Source organism: Boleophthalmus pectinirostris, unplaced genomic scaffold, assembly GCF_026225935.1.
Source record: "Boleophthalmus pectinirostris isolate CB_2022bp ecotype Guang Dong unplaced genomic scaffold, ASM2622593v1 HiC_scaffold_11, whole genome shotgun sequence".
Classification (NCBI taxonomy): Eukaryota; Metazoa; Chordata; class Actinopteri; order Gobiiformes; family Gobiidae; genus Boleophthalmus; species Boleophthalmus pectinirostris.
The window spans coordinates 1,008,047-1,027,151 of NW_026570994.1; the positions used below are offsets into that span (position 1 = coordinate 1,008,047).

The 19,105-nt window shown below is 37.5% G+C and overlaps 1 protein-coding gene across 6 annotated transcripts in view; it reads left to right on the top strand.

The window, feature by feature from the left end:
• LOC110175582 (diacylglycerol kinase zeta-like) overlaps positions 1-19,105 on the top strand; it is a 194,649-nt gene that overhangs the window by 11,616 nt on the left and 163,928 nt on the right. The window contains exons 3-10 of one of the 6 annotated variants that reach the window (XM_055164293.1): positions 12,607-12,715; positions 12,919-13,014; positions 14,199-14,276; positions 14,393-14,455; positions 15,345-15,401; positions 15,486-15,554; positions 17,444-17,515; positions 17,814-17,930. In XM_055164293.1, the coding sequence (XP_055020268.1) occupies positions 12,607-12,715; positions 12,919-13,014; positions 14,199-14,276; positions 14,393-14,455; positions 15,345-15,401; positions 15,486-15,554; positions 17,444-17,515; positions 17,814-17,930 (661 nt within the window). The remainder of the gene's footprint in view (positions 1-12,606; positions 12,716-12,918; positions 13,015-14,198; positions 14,277-14,392; positions 14,456-15,344; positions 15,402-15,485; positions 15,555-17,443; positions 17,516-17,813; positions 17,931-19,105) is intronic. The other 5 variants (XM_020941780.2, XM_055164304.1, XM_055164308.1 and 2 more) reach the window with 5 other exon arrangements.

Consider the following 19,105-nt stretch of genomic DNA (forward strand, 5'->3'; position numbering starts at 1 on the left):
TGGGAGTTGGAGCTGCCGATGGCTGAAATAATCACCGATATATTTAGTGATGTAAAAATTCACTGTAAATGTTGAATTGTTTAAAAAACTTAGGTTTGGCTCTGGTGGATTTTAAATTGGGTTTATTTAGGCAACATTTATTGTTATTCTGCCTCTTTACATCATATTTACAGACAGTAGGTTGGCTTAATGGCATTTTTGCATCACATTCTAGACACTAGTGATGGGTATTCCAGTTCTTTTTAGAGAACCGGCTCTTTTGGCTCGGCTCACTAAAAGCTGCTGGTTCTTTTGGCTCCCAAGTGGCTCTTCAGATTGTTTTGTTGCAAGCAGGACTAAAGCACGTCTAAATCAGGACTGAATCAGGACTGAACCAGGTCTAAACCAGGACTGAAAAAGGACTAAACCGGGACTTATTTATTTTATGCTAAACTGCAGTCAAATATGCTCTTTTTTTTTTTTTTTTTTTAATCCTACGTACACGCAAATTTCTCAAAGTTTCGTTTTCAGCCGCTGCCGCTGTCAAACCACGAATCTGCACGCGGCGTGAAGAGAAAAAAAGTGAGAGAAAGAGAAAACACGGCTCCCAATAAGGATCAGGCTCCCGTTGTTCGCTTCAAAGAGCCGGCTCTAAGAGTCATTTCGTTCGCGACGGACCCATAACTAGTAAAGAAAGTAGCGCTATTAGCCTTTAAATACGTGCGCGCCGCGGTAATTAATTATATGCGCAAATGTCATAATTCACACGTCTATTCACAGCTCCTTTACATATCAATGCAGGTCCAGTAACAAATATACGGCCAATACAGTCACTTTAGAACAGACCAATAGAAAACAGTCTGTTTATGTGCGGGAGCTACAGCAGCTAACCCATAACAAATGACAAAAACTAGCTTCAAAGTCGACATATTTCCAACACTCACCGCTCATACAGGTTCCTCCTCACATCACAAATCTGCACTAATAAATGTCCTTTTAATCCACACTCAAACCGATTGTCCCTAAAAAGAATATGATCTCAGTGTTTGGATCTATGTCTGCGGGTGTAAACAAACACACGTGAGTGACGCGACTCTGTGGTGTGTTCAGGGACAGTACGGACACACACAAATGACTCCGTAGATAAACACTGATGTGGAGCCACATATTAGGACATTTATCTGTCTGTAAATTGGATTAAATGAACAGAATGTAGAGAGTCAAAGCTTTATAACGAGGTATAACATGCCCACGTGAAATATCGGCCCCTATCAGCAAGCATATCGGCCGATAGCGATATGCCTAAAGTTGCCCATATCAGCCGATAATATCGGCCAACCGATATATCGGTCGGGCTCTACTCGAGATATAGCGAGACTTTATTCCTCACCTCTCCTAAAGTGGTCAATTTAAAGTGCAGCATCTCACCCACATTAACCATAGAAATTGTCCTCCACAAATAATGTCTCCAGTCCACAAAGTGTTCTTTAAAAGTAAAAAGGTGGGAGTAGTTCCTCACGTGTGTCTGTTTACATCCACACAGCGCACGGATCGAGCTGAAGCTGCAGATTAGTGACAGTGACTCTACTTCCTGTGGGCTTTATCTCCAATCTTTTATGCTTTAAAAAAAATCATGTATCTTGGGACAAAGAGGGCCTTTGTCCCTAGTTATTCACATTTCATCTAATTCTACATCTATATCAATAATTCAATTAAAGGCTAAATATCACTATCGGGTCATTCCACACCATCATGTTTTTTAAAAATTTGGGGAAAATTACCAGCTAGTCCCTTACTATAATGTACCAACCCTGTGAAGTTTTAGTCATTTTCAATCATTACTTTTCAAGTTACAGCTCATTTAGTGAGGGGAGTATGTGTCAATTTACTGGCCTAAAATTGCGTAATTTTTTCTTGGCCGTTTTCACAGGTTGATATCTCCATAAGTATCATACATAGACAGCTGAAATTTTGTAGGCTTGTACTCCTCTACTCTGTGTTCAAATAACATCTATCGAAAGTTTGGTATCTCAACTCCTTGTCATTTTATATGAACTTAAAAATTTAAAAAAATTACTCGTTCATTTCCGTGGCGTACCATTTTTAGCCCCTTTTTAAACCTACTTAAGGAGACACTTAAATTTTTTTGATAATCAAGATATGTACTAGGACTGTTTAAAAGAAATCACCAAATTTGCAATAGGTTATGTGTAAGGGTCCTGTTAAAACCAAGAAAATGCAACATGGTCCGATTTGTCAAATTTTCAACATTTGGTGATTTCTTTTAACAGTCCTAGTACATATCTTGATTCTCAAAAAAAATTCTCCTACACCTACAAGTAGGTTTAAAAAGGGGCTAAAAATGGTACGCCACAGAAATGAACAGGTTTTTTTTCATATTTAAGTTCATATAAAATTGACAGTGAGTTGAGATACCAAACTTTCGATAGATGTTATTTGAACACAGAGTAGAGGAGTACAAGCCTACAAAATTTCAGCCCTCTATGTGTGATACTTATGGAGATATCGACCTGTGAAAACGGCAGAGAAAAAATGATGAGATTTTGGGCCCGTAAACTGACACATACTCTCCTTACTAAATGAAAAAAAGTAATGATCGAAAATGACTAAAACTTCACTGGGTTGGTACATGATAGTAAGGGACTAGCTGGTATTTTTTTCAAAATTTTTTGAGATCGAAGTGCGTGGGCCATTTGGTGAAATGGTGTGAAATGACCCTATCTTCGGGTTTGTTTTATTTAGTCTTTGTTTAGTTAATCACTTCACACCAATTACATTAAATATATTTTATTTGATTATATCTATTCATTTTGTTAGACAACTTACACCTTACCTGTGTCTCCACATGGTCTGGAGACAAAGAGGGGCCGTGACCTTCGTCAGCCGTATTTGAAGGCTTTGGGGGAGGTTTGGGCCTGACCATGTGGAGGGAAGACTCAGATTCAATTCTTTTTGTTTAATGGATTTTGTTTGTATAATTTTGTTATTTCAGTGTTTCTAGGTTTATTTTGAGCACTGTTTATTTAAAGGGGATTTAGGCCCTCATAAGAGAATATAGAGCACACCTTTTCATTTTTTTGCCCACAATCCATGGTTTAAGGGAGAATAAATTTTTAGTTAAAATTGACTTTTTTTATCTGCCTCCTTCTTTTGATCACTTTGGCCAGCTTCCCCACATATCTAAAGTTTAGCACCACATTTCATAAATAATAACAAAATTTGACTTGTAGCTAAACTAGAAGTGCAGAGTCTGATCTTTTGAACACTTAAGAGTCTCACAGGGACTGGTTTTACTGTACACAGGAAACAGGTGACGCCATCACCCTTACAACTTCATATCCTGTGGTCTACAGACAGATCCCACTGCAGTCTTTGAGATCAGAGATTTTAAGTCTTATAAGATTCTCCTTGTGTCTGTGGTGTGTGCTTTTTGTCGCACATTTAAAAATCATTTAAGACTGAAAAATCCTGTAGTGTGTGGTGGACTTTAGAGTGATCTTGAGCTGTATTTGAACAAGTACAAGAGCACATAGACTAGTATACGCCCATGGAGCACTATGGAACCTACTGGACCACTGAGAGATTACACACATATAAGACCACATGGGAAGAGTAAAGAAAGTACTATGATTTCATGTTGAAAATGACATTCTATTGTCTTAAGAGTGTTTTCTATTATTTTTGTAGTAACAGAATCAGTATAGGGTATTGTTGATTTCTGTTTTATTTAGCAAAAACGAAAAAAACAAAACAACAAACAAGCACAGAGGCACGGGATGGTTCTTACAGTACCTTTAATGGTGTTACAGCGGAATTCACAGCATCAGGGTGACAAAAAGGCAAAAATGTCAGAGAGTCTACAAGCATCTAGCCGAGAAGTCTGAGGGGTCTGAGAGGCTAAAAAACCTATAAATGTTGCTTACATATAAATCTTTTTAACTGATACATAATTCTGGGAAGATCATGGAGCACCTGCAATTTGCATCATTCAAGGCCAATGAACAGAACATTTTGCACTTTAAATGTAGCAAGCATTTAGTATAAAAAGAGCACAATAAAATTATTGTTCACAGTTTCAAGTCTATTAGTATTGAAATTGAGTTTGAAACGTTAGTATCATGACAACACTAGTCTCCTCTGTCTAACCACATAATCCCGAGGGGCCTCACGTAGAGTCTGGGTGGTAGTACCTCTTCAAAGTAGGGATGGGCATTTGATGAAATTTTATTAATCGATCGTCAGGAGAATTAACGATCGATTTTCGATTAATCATTAACGTTTTTATATAATAAGTATCATCATTATTACTACTGTTACTAATCTATAAATAAACTCAACTTTTCAACATATAAACCATCACCACTCTAGAGCCACATCAGCCCGTTTGACATTATCATGTGTTTAATGCAGCTTTGTGCAAGTAGAAACGAAACTTAAAACCAATGGCTAATTTGCATAAACTAAGCGAGGGGAAAAAAAATTATAAAAAAATCCACTCTTGGGGATTTAGCTTTTGTCAGACAAAAGGGCACAACTCAGTGGAATATGAGTGTTCTTTCTGTGACAGAGGGATGTTGATGCTGAAGGTGAGTCAGTTCTGTGTGTCGCAATGTTTTCAAAGATCATACATGTGCAGGTTTAGTGCAGCTCTTTATGTTGCAGTAACCGGGATACTGCTTATACATGCACCATGATGAAACCGGGACACAGATGTGAATGTAAACACACTCACTGAGAGGTAAAGTGTTTCCAAGGAGGAGCCAGAGCCCAAACGTGGGACTGCACTGCCAGACGCAGCTTCATATCTATGCCCAGAAACCTTAATTCGGTTTGTTGATTAGAAATGAATGTAATTGCCGAAATTCTTAATGATCAGTTACTGATTATTCAAAGTATTTCCAGTCATGGCAGCTTATATGTTTTCCTGTTTATTGATGCACGGCACTCACTTTTTTTGCAACTTTGTTATATTTTATCCTGTGTACGTATTTTTCAGTATGGATACTTGTGATGAGTGTCTACTATTGATACTGATTAAATATGTGGGCATCATTAACCTCTCTAAAGGCAACACAACTCCTCCAGTGTTATTTCTAATTATAGATTCCTTTTGACAGACCAGGCATCCGAAACATGTCAAGGTATGTGTAAAGGACACACTGGTCTGTCAAAATGAACCTTTATTTGTAAAGGCGACACTGTTAAAAGGTCACTGTGTCACTTCCCTGGAGGGGATCTGGAACCTGTTTGTCTCGAAGGAGGATGTTCATGCTTTGGTTTAAATTGTCCACAGTCTGGTGTTAAACTAATCTGTCTTGCATTTATTCAACTACAGGTGTAATTTATTGCTCAAAAAATCTTTTAAAAAATTAATTCTTACTGTGAGTGGGGTGGCCTCTCAGTAAATTGAACCTGTAATTTGTCTTGCAAGTTTATGACCATACTGTGGAACATTCTAGGCACATTTCCATGGAGACAAGCAGGTGGTGGACCCATCAACAAAAATGTTACACAGGAAAAAATTAATTGTGATCCATATATTTTTTTAAGGTTTAGTGTCAATGATTTTCTGTGTTTTATATATTTATTTAGGTACAGTGTGCGTAACATTTCTAGTGGACGGTCCGCAACCTGCTTGTCTCCATGGAAATGTTTTTGCTTTGTCTAGAATGTTCCACAGTATAGATTAAACTTATTTATCATGACATTACAAGTTAGATCTGTGGAGAGTCACCCCTGTTTACAGAAGGAATGATTGTATTTTTGAGCACTATAGACTCTCGTAATGAGTAAATGCAGGATGTTTAATTGTACCATGGGACATTCCAGGCCAAGCAATAACATCACCATGGAGACACGCTGGTGGCAGACCCTCCACCAGAAAAGCCGCACCTTTAACAACCCGAGATGAAAATTTGTGACCTAAGAAAAAATATTTGCAGCTCTCTGTACATATTGCAATCCAGTGACTAAATTACAAAGGTTTTCTTCAGTAGAGTACTTGAGTGTCTTGCTCAATAGTCATTATGATCACTCTCCTCTGCCGCTCCGCTCCTGTTTTTGTCTGGCGGCCTGTTGTGTGTCCCTCTGACCACTGCTAATCTAATAGAGCGCTAATCCTCCCAGCAGGGGCCACTATCTGACACAGGGCCCACTACCTGCGCCAAAAATAGACCCATCTAATATAATAAGACGTGATTTATGGGCTGTGAGGAACAGCGGCCTCCAGTGGTTCAAGTGTTTCAGTGTCGTCAAGGAGGTCAAATCTTCATATTGTTGGGCAGTCTTTGGTTCTTCAACATAAAACTGGGATTAACCACCTAGTAACAACAAGCAAGTTACTCTAATAGAACAAAAACAAAAAAACGGGATGCTCTGAAATTTTGTGGCGCAGTACCTGATTTTTACCATCCTAAAAATGTGAGAATCAGAACTAGTTCATTTTAAACAGTTTGCAGTGGCCCAAAGTTATTCCTCACTTACCTTCTGCATTCTGAGCAGTTATTCACTGAGATGAGTTTATACGTGCATTTCACAGTTTCAAGAGACAAGTGCAGAGTTTGGCCATCACAGTAAAGCTAACAACAACTAGCATGCTAACCACACATGCTCTGCTTCTTAGGAAACAAAATGCTTTCAATTAGATGCAGACAGTACACAGTAGACATATTCTCTCAAATGAGTCAAGGCACAATTTGCTCAAATACCTGGGAAAAAATCAGCAAGATTTAATCCAATTATTTATGCATTTTGGTTATACAGGGTGTCCCAAAAAATTTGACATCATTTCACAGGGCAATCATTTTGGCAATTCTTGTTGAAATCACCTCAGATTTTCACAGAATGTATAGAAAGAGATCAAGATTTTATACAGAATTTTTTATTTTTGTTTTCAGGTTGAGCCATTCACTCCAAAAGAGAAGTGATTTTGCATCTTGAAATCTGCTCACACACTTATGTAATCCTTTAGTCCTGCATAAACAGCCTTCCTCTTTACATTTTTGGTACCAAGTCCAAATTTGTTTGCCAGCTGGTGAAGTTTTTCCAAATGTTGTGTTGAAGCTGCACAGTCTTGGATGAGTGTGTGCCGCAGATTCCAAGACACAAAATGATTTCTGTTTGGGAGTGAACGGCTCAACCTGAAAACAAAACAAAAATAAAACATTCAATATAAAATCTTGATCTGTTTCTATACAATCTGTGAAATGAGGTTATTTGTCTTGAGATTATTTCAACAAGAATTGCCAAAATGATTGGCCTCTAAAATGTTTTGGGACACTCTGTATATTGCAGTGGTAATAAATATGATGAAAAATGCATAATTATGGCAATGACATATTTACACAAGAAGTAATTATTTATCAGATGTGACTCTAGAGTGTCAATAAGGCTCTTTTACTCCCAAACAATTACAATGTATGAAGCACTTAATATCAATTCTTTGTTTTCAGGACTGTTTTTCTCCTGTATTTGAGCAAAATGCATTTAATTTTAAAGTTTCTTATTGTAAGAGAATCAGGTAGAGCGCAGTTAGCATGTTAGTTGCTGTTTGCTTTACATGACAGTAAAACTTTTAGCGGTGAATAATGAGGATACTTGGAATGGTTTGGTAAGGTAAATGAGGGATAACTTTGGACCTCTGCAAATTATTTAAAATGAACTACTTCTGTTTTACACATTTTTAAGATAAAAATAAAAAAGGAAAAACTCTGGCACGGCACCTTTAAGTGAACTGTAATAAACCTCGCGGGTTGTTTTGACAATACAAAAGCCCACTTTACAGTATACACAGAACTATATATTGATCTCCGCCCACAGTGGCCAGTGTAGTTTGAAAGGTGCACGTGATTGGACAGATGAGATTGTTCTGCTGTGTGCCGCGTCCTGGTTTGTCTGATTAGGAGCGAGGAGTGCACGGCTAGTGGCTACAACAGGTGTGTGGAGTTTCTATTGTAGATTTCACAAACGCTCCAGTAGATAAGATAATGTTTGTGTAGCTGTCAACATGTGCTTCACTGTGGAATTCTGGGAAGGATTATCGCTCCATAAGACTCTAATCCCAACACCTTTACCTTATCTATGTCAAGAGGTATGTGGCCGGCTTACTGTACTAAAAACGGTTCATTTAGATGTTTGTGGCAAAAATCAAGTGAAAAACAGACATGAAACGGTTCAGTCAGTGTTTGCTGGTACAAAATTTCAAAGATATCCACATTTTACTGAAAATACAGACAGAAACAGCCAAAGTTTTATATGAAATTCACTAGATTACGTGTCAAATACTAGGCTAAATAAATGTGTGTTGAGTTGAAGTGTTAGTACTATGGCTACATGGTACTAGTAGTATCAACAACCATAACTCTATTACATTAGAAGCTGATTTGACTTCTTCTGCTAGTACTATGCATACTACTACTACTACTAATACTTCTTTTATTTAAAGGTGCTGTACCTGATTTTTACCATCTTAAAAACTTGGTGAAAAAAAAGAATTTTTTAAACATTTTAAACCGTTTGCAGTTATTCCTCACTTAGCTTTTGCACTTTGAAATTTTTCACCATGATCAGTTTTTAAGCACTTTTCACGATTCTCAGAGACCAGAGCAGAGTTTTGCTATCACGGTTATGCACCTGATTCACGGACAATAAAACATTCTAATAGATGCAAACAGAAACAGACAGCAGACTTATTTTGACCTCATTAGCTGCCTTATACAATATACAATCTGTAGTAGAGCAAGACCATAGAACTCTAATAAAATCTGAAGACGAATCCAAGACGGCATCGTATTGTTTTCAATGGTCTGTGCTCATTGGCTCATTGGCTCCCCAAAAATGTTCACTTCCGCATTTACTTCCTCAATAGGGGCTAACGCCTCCCACCTGTGTGACGTCTGTAACATGCACTGAGAGGACCGTTTGGACCAATCCGAGCGAGAGCTGCTAGAGTGGACCTTTGTGAAAGATGAAAGATCTGACCACTAGTTTGTCTTGAGCCAGGATAAAGGGGGAGGGGCTTATCCTGCTTTTTATTATAGATGGGCACATGGAAAAGATTGGGTACATGGCTTTTAAATTATAGTGTTCACATTGTTTTATGTGTTTTACCTGATTCCTAAATTCTCAACTCTCAATACTTGCTCTTGAAAATGCACTTAAAACATATTTCTCCAAAACAAGTTCTGATTACAGTCAAAGTATCACCATTAGGCCTGTAACGATAACAGATTTTGCTGGACGATTAATTGACCAAGAATTTATTGCGATAAACGATAATATTGACATTTTGAGACCAATTTCAACTAATATAATGACCATGGAATAAAAATGCAAATACACCCTCTCAATGATCAATAAACCTTACTTTCTAAAGAACATTTAACACAGGAAGTGTAAGACAAACAAAACAACAGGCCTAAATAAAACAGACTTGTTAACACAGGACTAGCCTAATGTGTCTGGCTCACAACAAGGACTTAACAAAAATGCACTTGAATAAACCATTGCCGAACCAAATACAATCAAAGCATTAAATAAGATGGATTATTAAGTCTCTGTAACAAAATTGCCCTTAAAAGTGATTTTAGTCATTGACTTACATTGGTATATAGTGTCTCGTCTCTCTGTGGCTGCTGCTGTGGCCTCAGCATTTTGGTCATTTAAATGTTCATATGAACCTGCCACACAGGATGCTATTTCACTGTGAGGGAGTCTCTGTCCTGGCTGGTGTCGGTGTTTTGTGGGATTTCAGCGAATTTCAGGTTCTCCCGGGGGCGGGGCGAGTTGTGTCGCTCAGGTTTGGGTTTTCTCGTTGTTTGCGCTCGCTGCATTTGACACATGTGGCTGTTGAGACGTATCCCACTCACCAGTGTAGATTTGGCATCGTGACTTGTTTTGGCACTCGGTGATGAACTGTTTCGGTTCTGACAGCGGCGCTTGTGTTGCAGCTTCATATTTAGCCGCACAGACAGTGGCGCTTTCTGCACTCAGGCTACGCGTGCATCCACTGTGTTGATAAAGACAGCGCACGTTGGTTCAAGCGTCATTACTTTTGTTAAACGAGGAGTCAGAGCGAGAGACGTCTTCTAACATTCACCCTCTTTGAGAGCGACAGAGAACAAGGAAACAAACAAGCTGCAAATACAATTTATTACGGCCGGAAATGTTATCGTACGATTAATTGATTTATTGATTATCGTTACAGGCCTAATCACCTAATCACCATCACTAGGTTTTGTTCTGTTTTCATCTATACAGTAGTAGATAACCTTTGCCTTTTGTCCCCTTATGTAATTATGGTATTCATTGGAGTAACATTAAAATTCAAGCTATGCAAATAAATGACTAAATCCATCGTGCCACACCGTGTTTGTGATGAGCTGAGAGGACAAGAGAAAATGACATTTACAGATCAGACCGTCAGTTTAACACAGACCAGAAACCATTTGTGCTGTTACATTATTCATTAACAGATTACACATTAGGTGCTGGAATGACTTGTTTGATGACAATGACTGAGGGACATTAACTTTATTTATTTCAACTATGTGACCTGACTAGATGTATTAATACTCAGGCTGTTGTAGTAGATGTACACATTTAAAGGGACAGTACCTGATTTAAACCTTTTTTTTTCATGTATTTGAGCAAAATTATGTGTTTGACTTTAGTACAGGTATATTGTAGTAGAATCTACTCTGGTTTCTGAAAGGTAAATGAGGAATAACTTTGGGCCATTACAAACAGTTTAAAATAAGCTACTTCTGTTTGTTGTTGTGAATTATATTTTTGGTAATTTTTCAGTGTTATGAAATGAATTCTTTAAATAAATGATGTTGTATTTACACAGAAGAGTAGAGAAGAGTTGCTCAGCCCAAGTGGGAAACACTAAAAATTATTTTCAGATTTGTGTCAGATTTCTTTTTAACAAAAAGCTCAAAGCTCATATTGTGCAGTCCTCCTTTGAATGTCTAACAGCGTGACACAAGAGAATGAGATCAGCAGAGCCAAGTGTTTGTTGTTAAACGATGACAAAAGGGCACATCACCACAGGCTGGAGCTAAAACATCACTGCAAAAAAGGAAGATTTACATGAGTTACGAGTTTATTTCAAAGTGCACATGACAGATTTACTTAAGTCTGTACATTTTACTCAGATTTATTTACGTGATAGACCCACATTATTATACTTGTTTCAATAGAAGATTTTTAGCAATGTATATAGTTTTTTAATTTTATCATTTTTTTAAACCTATTTCTAGCCAAATTATCTTGCAAATTATCCTGAGCAATTTTAAATCTGAACAACTAAAGTGAAATGTTATATTCTTGTCTTCTTCTTGCTGTTTATATTAATTTGGTGTTTTATTTTTCAAGATAATTATCCAATCAGAAAGCAGAATGAGTCTTGTATGAGTGCTTTTCAATGCTGAAATGGTTTGAACCTAAAATGCCTCTCTGTGATCTGAATGTTCACTCCTTAAACCCCAGAACCTGCAGCCATCATGAGTCAGTGCTAGTGCAGCCTCTGCATCTCAGGGAGGGAATTCTGGAGTTTCTGAGCATCACATGAGACATGGTCTGTCCATTTATGGAGAACGAGAACTTCAGTTGTGATTGAAACATTTTTTAAAATGGTGAGAGTGCAGGCTCCATACTGTCCCCTTAATTGTCTTTTAATTGCAACGGATAAAATAGTCAGCAAACAATTTGTAGTCACCAGCTGTAATATAATTGTCATACTGAGATAAAACACACTTCAAAAATACTACAAGCCCCATGTTGTTGCAGCATATTTGTGTTGTTTTGGAGAGGATTACAGTCAGAGCTCCCTCTTACTCCCTCTCACTCCCTCTCACTCCCTCTTCCCTCCTGTGAATTGTATTATGCCCATTATGTAACCATGATAATAATCTCTTCATAACTGGACAAGTGAGCTAAAAATACTATAACTGATACAGTTGTGTGTCTTATTGGTATGGCAGAAGCATGACAGACGGTGGTCTGATACAAACAGGTGCACACTGTGATGGGCCCTGGAGGTGAAGGACCATCCTGTGATCTCCAACCACACAGAACATTTGTTTTGTTTAAAGGAACTGTTTGTAGCCTACATTGTTACTATTTTAAAACTGCACTGTAATCACAACTAACCCTGTGCTGCCAGAGCCTTCATCTGCAGATAGACACACATCCAAGTGTGTTTCCTTCTCAGTACATGGACAGACCATGTCTCATATGAAAGCTCAGAACCTCCAGAATTCCCTCCCTGAGCTGCAGAGGCTGCACTAGCACTGATTTATGAGTGGCAGGTTCTGGGGTTTAGGGAGTGACCATTCAGATCAGAGAGAGGCATTTTAGGTTTAATCCACTGGATTTCAGCATCAAAACTAGCAACCCAAATGAGAGAATCATATGTGGCCCATTCTGCTTTCCGATTGGATAACCGCCTTGAGAACCAAAACACCAAATTTTTGTCAACTTGGCAATACGTTTGGTACACCAATTTTGCATCTGTCTCTCTGACCTCTACTTCTTTAGCAATTCAAAATGATATATAATAAAAATAAAATTACTGTATATGGTTTTGTGATGTTGTGTTGACAGGAAAGCCATAGCCAAGTCAGGCCTCCGGCAGCTGCCCTCTGACCCCTGCACCTCGTCCCTGGGCAGAATGGAGCCTGAGCCGCACCTCCGCACTGCTGTGGACTGGAGCGTGAGTACAAATCCTGGATGAATATTGAATAGATTTTTAAGTAAATGATCATTAACTTGATTTAAATGTCCTTTATTATGCTAAATTGACTCGTGTGAGCTTTAAGCTATGTTCTAATGCTATTACTTCCTCAAAAACATATCTCTAGTTGTGTGTGTAAAAGGTCTTTTCAATTCAGTCTAGTGTCTTTCCTGTGCGTCCAGGAGGGGGCGGTGTATGGGGAGCACATGTGGTTTGAGACCAACGTGTCCGGAGACTCCTGCTACGTGGGAGAGCAGGACTGTGTGGCCCGGGCACTGGTGGGCGCTCTACATTTTGTTGTTTAGGAGTCAGGAAAACAGCAGTACAGCAAGTGTTGTTATTTATCTATTGTGGAAGCAGAGTAGAGAGACTAGAGAGACTTAAAGACATATGTATCCATGAGATTCAGAATGTGGACAAATTACAACCACTGTCATAGTAATTAATCATTTAAAACAGAATATTATTGTATACTTCTCAAGTCAAGTCTTCAAAATGTCACCTTTTAATTGAATTAGAATTAATTTTAATTGAATAACAATAGGAGTAAATACATACTGTATATAAAAATCACTCATATTTGACATTTACTGAAACAAATGGGCTTTAAAGGTGCACTACGTAACTTTTTGGATGTGGGATCTGCCACTGTCTCCACTGAGATGTTACTGACTGTAATGTTCCACTGTATGGCATTCAACTCTGTATCCATGGAGATAGCTACGTTTAATGGCGTACTGTGGAACATTCAATGCAAAGCAATAACATCTCCATGGAGACAAGTAGATGGACTCTTGATCAGAAAAGTTACATGGTGCACCTTTATTATGACATTCTAAAATGAAATGATTCGTCTACGTAGATTAGTGTCAAGTACATTTACGATACAAAGATTGTATCAAATGAATTGTATGTTAGAATTTATCACTACATTGATAAATATTCTCCATAAACCAACTGTTTTATATATTTCAATTTTTTTTTAGAAATACAATTACTTTTACTTATTGTTTTGATCAGGTGTTTATTACTCAGTTTACACAGTTACATTTACTTGGGCAACTTTTTCAAGAAATTGTATTTTTCAGAGTACTTTTCTGGAAACATACTTTTACTCCTACTTTTTTTTTATTTTATTTTTTTATTGATGCAACACTACTCTTGGTTAAATTTAGTTCTTCTTCCCACTGTGAGCAAGTACAAGTGACAAAAGCATTATGTTAACAATATGAAGTGATGTGGACATTTGTGTTTTTTGCATCTTGTATTATTTTGAAGTATCATTACTCTTACTTGAGTAACATTTTAGTCTACTCTACCCACCCCTGGTTAATGCACCTGCCCGTGCTGTATTTGTGCAATACTGTGCTGCCCCCCAGTGGATATTAAACAGATTACTTGTTCATTTATTACATGAATTGTACAGATGACACTACAGTGAGTTGTTTATGTTTTTCTGTAGCAGAAATCATCAAGTCGAAGGAAGTGCGCGGCCTGTAAGATAGTAGCTCACACCGTCTGCATTGAACAGTTGGAGAAGGTAAGTTAAGGTTACATGAGCAACAATACAAACTATATAACATATAAACACATTTATTACCAAGCTAAAAGCAACAAACAGAACTCGTTATAATTAATCAATGCTTAATTTTCCAGTTTCCCACTTCCAGAGCCATGCTGTTGGATTCCATTCTCCCACTCAATGACCCCAGTTTTAGAGTGAGATTTCACAAAAGACTTCACAAAAATCTCCTATCTGTCACTTCTGGCGCTGTCTAGAGCCTCACAAAATCTAATGAAAGTCATGAATCGGATCTGTGATTTCTACACAAATTATTCTCAATTTTATTCCTTTACGACTATGATGGACGATGATGGAAGAAAATCTATATGAAAGAGACAGTTGAAAGACTTTGATCACAATAAGTGTACGTGGAATATTTATAATGCTTTATCATAGTCCCTCAAAATGGACTGAAATATGGTGTAAAATTGACAGATGAAGCAATTAGTTTCCTACCTCAGACTTTCATAGCGCACTATATATGCATATAACGTATATACTATATTACACAATGTGATTAATGAAAAAGATTACTTTAGCTGGTGCAGAATGTTTTAAATAATCTTTTCTCCACCTAATTACAGAAAAAAACTATCTGAAATAATTAATCTCCATTAATAATAAAATTCATAATCATGTTTTATATTTTGATAGCTCTATCTATATGTGCATTTTTTATACTATACTTTCTAATTTCATGCAAGAATATAACATTAAATCAACTTTAAATATGCAGTATTCTTTCTCTTTGGTTCTTTCAGGGGAAGACTTGACAATCACTACTATTGTCCTATAGGTTTATAAATGTGCTGTGCCTGTTCTTATACAAATCATGAGTAAATATTTGAAAATAAATAAATACATAAAATTAAAGAAGTCTTAAATTATGGAGTTGTCAGAATAGCTCACAACACATTCATAAACTTGACTTCACTTAACCTTTCCTTTTCCTTTCAAATGTTTACACCAGGAGGCACTGGGATCTGAACTCTGAAACAATACTTTGAAAAGATATTCTGAACTCAATTTCTGTTTTATTTTCAGATTAATTTTAGGTGCAAACCGTCTTTCCGCGAAGGAGGGCCAAGGAATCACAGAGAGGTAAATGCGTTTTGGAATTTGGATTGGAAGAACAATCGGAAGCAGCATGAAAGTTCTGACCTGTGAGTGTGTGTTGTGTTGTAGCCTCTGGTGGTCCGCCATCACTGGGTCCACCGTAGGAGACAAGAGGGCAAGTGTAAGCAGTGTGGGAGGGTGAGTGTTACTATGGTTACATATAAATAAAATGTTTTGTATTGCATTATATAAGTTTTCTACGATCATGCTAAATTTCAAACTCAGTTTAGATACTAAGGAATAGACTCAACACGCAATACCAGTACCACAATGATAATAGAAACACTTTCTCTAGACAACACAATGCCATTTTCAACATTAAATTACTTTCAATTATGTTCCCATGTGTTCTTATCTGTGTGTAATCCCTCAGTGGTTCAGTAGGTTCATAGTGTCCGTGTGTGTGTACTAGTTTATGTGCTCGTCTACTTGATCTAACACAGCTCAACATCATTCTAAAGACATTCAGGAAGGGTTCACTTCTGTCCTGTGAATTTGACTTTTTTAGTATCAATACCTGCTCAAATGAGTATCTAGTTTCAATACCAGTTGTAGTTTGGATTAATATCTGATTTATGATACTTTTGGGCTGCTTGATGATGGAAAAAATCATTATCATAATTATTTTGGTCAATTTTGAAATCACGATTATCAAATTATTATTTTTTAGCTGCACTATGCATTTATTCAGGGTTTCTCTCTCAAAAAAAAAACACTTTGTTACTGATAATTTATGCAAAACTTTCAAATTGAAAATAAATATAGGCTACAAATCTGTACCTTAGAGCAGTTTTGCAATGTATACAACATAAAATGAATCAAATATACTTTGAACATGAAAGAAGGCATAAAAAAACATAAATTTATCCAAAATAAAGTATAAATCCAGCTGTTCTACAATCTCTATATTAAAAAAAATAAAAAAATATATTTATTTATGTGAATAAAATCCTAAAATAAACTTTAAGCTTCAGGGCGACTCACACTAGGACTTCAGACCCGTGCCAATTGCTGTGGGTTCTATGTTCCACACTCTCACCCGCACAACCAAACCGAGCCACAGCCGATGATGTTATCACACAGTGCTGTTTGTTTACATGTGGCAGCAGAGCAAATGCTTTAGAGGAGAAAATAAGTCCAGCAACAGTGAGACAGATGTGAGTCCTGTGAGACAGATGTGAGTCCTGGTGCTACCCTTCTCCTTGAGTTTATGGAGATGATCAGTGCCGTAGCTCTCCATTACGCACATTACACACAACACACATTACACACAACACGCATTACACACAGCGGGTACGGCATTTGGTGTTTGGGGGGGCACCACTTGAATCCTTGCAAAACTACAGTCCTCGCACCCTGGTCCTCATTTTCGACAGAAGTTAAATTGTTTCAACTCCATTATGTGAGTTTGGAGATCATTTCATCATCACACAAATTGAAATCGTGATCAAAATTCTATTAAATGCACAGCCGTACAATACTTTTGATAACCCTGTCCTACCCAAACATCTTATCTTATACAAGTTCTGTTTTTCCCATTTTTGACACTGTAAAAATCAGGTACATTGGTTTTTAAGTTGTAGATAATTTCCATGGATGAAATCATTTTATATTTATACTTTTGGAGAATTTTGAATTATGTCTTCATAATAATCATCTTTTTTGGAAACTTGAGTGCAAATTTCAGTTAAGTTTCAGTATATTTATGAGTAACATTAACTAACAAGGCAAAGGAGAAATTCAGTTTGTCATCTGGACAAAATTTATTTGCTCATCCAAGCTGCTTCTTCAGTTCTACCTGGATGACTGAGGGATTTTTCACACATTAACTAACAAGGCTGAAAAAAAGTCAACTGAAAAAAAATTCTCTATGCTAGTGTTGTCACGATACTAAATACATGCGTCCTTATATCTCTGTAATCCCTCAGTGGTAACGTCAATACTAGTTTTGGTACCGATTAGCGTCTGATGTTCTATACTTTTGACAACTCTATCCCCTTAAAATATTTTTGTTCTGTTGTTTCCAGGGCTTCCAGCAAAAATTCACCTTCCACAGCAAAGACATAGTGGCCATCAGCTGCTCCTGGTGCAAACAGGCTGTGAGTCAACACATTCCCACCCACACGCGCCCATTATTATGACAAAGAATGACTCACAGTCAAAATTGTGCATCCATCTTAGATAATACAACAAAACTATCATCAGAATCTACTACTGTTATCATGTCCGCCATTTTGCTAATATATTTTAACTGAATTAAGCTGAGTGCCCACAGCAAGGATCGCAGAGTGAATTATGCTTCCAATAACATTTTGTAATTATTGTATTCGTGGAAATAGTAATAGAAATGTGATTGATGGTTCCGGATAATGATTATTATTTTGTTTTTTTTAACAGTACCACAATAAAGTGTCCTGCTTCATGCTCCAGCACATAGAGGAGCCGTGCCCAATAGGAGCCCACGCCGCGCTTATAGTCCCTCCCACCTGGATCGTTCGAGTCCGCCGGCATCAGGTACTCGCAAACAGATTGGATTTTGTTCATGTTAAAGTATGGTTCAATGGGCTACTCAAAAGCAAGTAGTAAAATTTAATACTGCTTTTAAATAACCATAAACATTGATTATTTTATATGGAAATGTGTGCTTTCAAAATAAAACCCTTCCACAAAGGTTATAAGTGGGTTGAGTTTCCAAAATCTGTACTCGGGTAAAAGTATCGTTACAGTGGAAAGAGTAACCAAAACCTGCTTAAGCAAGAGTATCGTTACTGTTACTAAAAATATTACTCAAGTAGGCATAAAAGTATGCTGCGTTTTCTGAAAAGTACAGTTCTTTTAAGCTAGGAGTGGGCAATTATTTTTTCCATGGGGCCACATGAGAAACTGAAAATATTAGCTACTCAGACTTGTAAGAGTTTATGTTATGACTAAGCAATGAAAAAGTGAGGCTGCTTGACTACAACAACACCTCTAAAAGAAAAAAAAATGCAGAAAGATTTGTTTTGTCATTCCAAATGAGCTTAAATGGGTCGGTCAGATTTGACCAAAGGGCCAAATGTGGCCCCGGAGCTGGACAATGCCCAGGTCTGATTTAAGAAGTTACTCAAGTAAATGTAACTGAGTACTGCCCACCTCTGCATATGTTACAGCCGTGGTAATAAAGGTCCGGAGCCGGGGATGCAATTTAGGTTATTTATTTAATATGAATGGACAAGCTCAAGGGAAAAAAGGAAGTGACCGGAAAAAACAAACAACTACAGGACAGCAGGGACAATAACAACTGCAAAAAACAAAAAACCCAAATTACAAAAAACTGACAACTTGATAAACTTTAATGATTTAAAACCAATTTAAAATGCTGCTACATCCACACACAGCTTCCCCGTAGCACTGCTCAAGTTTCTTTTAAAAACAGCGTGGCCGCCCTAACACACAACAATCAATTTTCAAAACACAGTTTCATTTACACTCACACACAAACCATCTAAAAACCCACCCGTATCTTCAGCCAAACGCACGCACACGTGGGTCCAGCGGTCTACCTGGCCACCCACGGAAACTGACACCCTCCCGGGCACACAGCCAACTTCCCCTTAAATTCCGCCTGGGTGTGGCCCAGCAGCGACACCCTGTGGCACCACCTGCTACACATACATCTTAGCATTCTACAATAACAGTACAGTACAGCA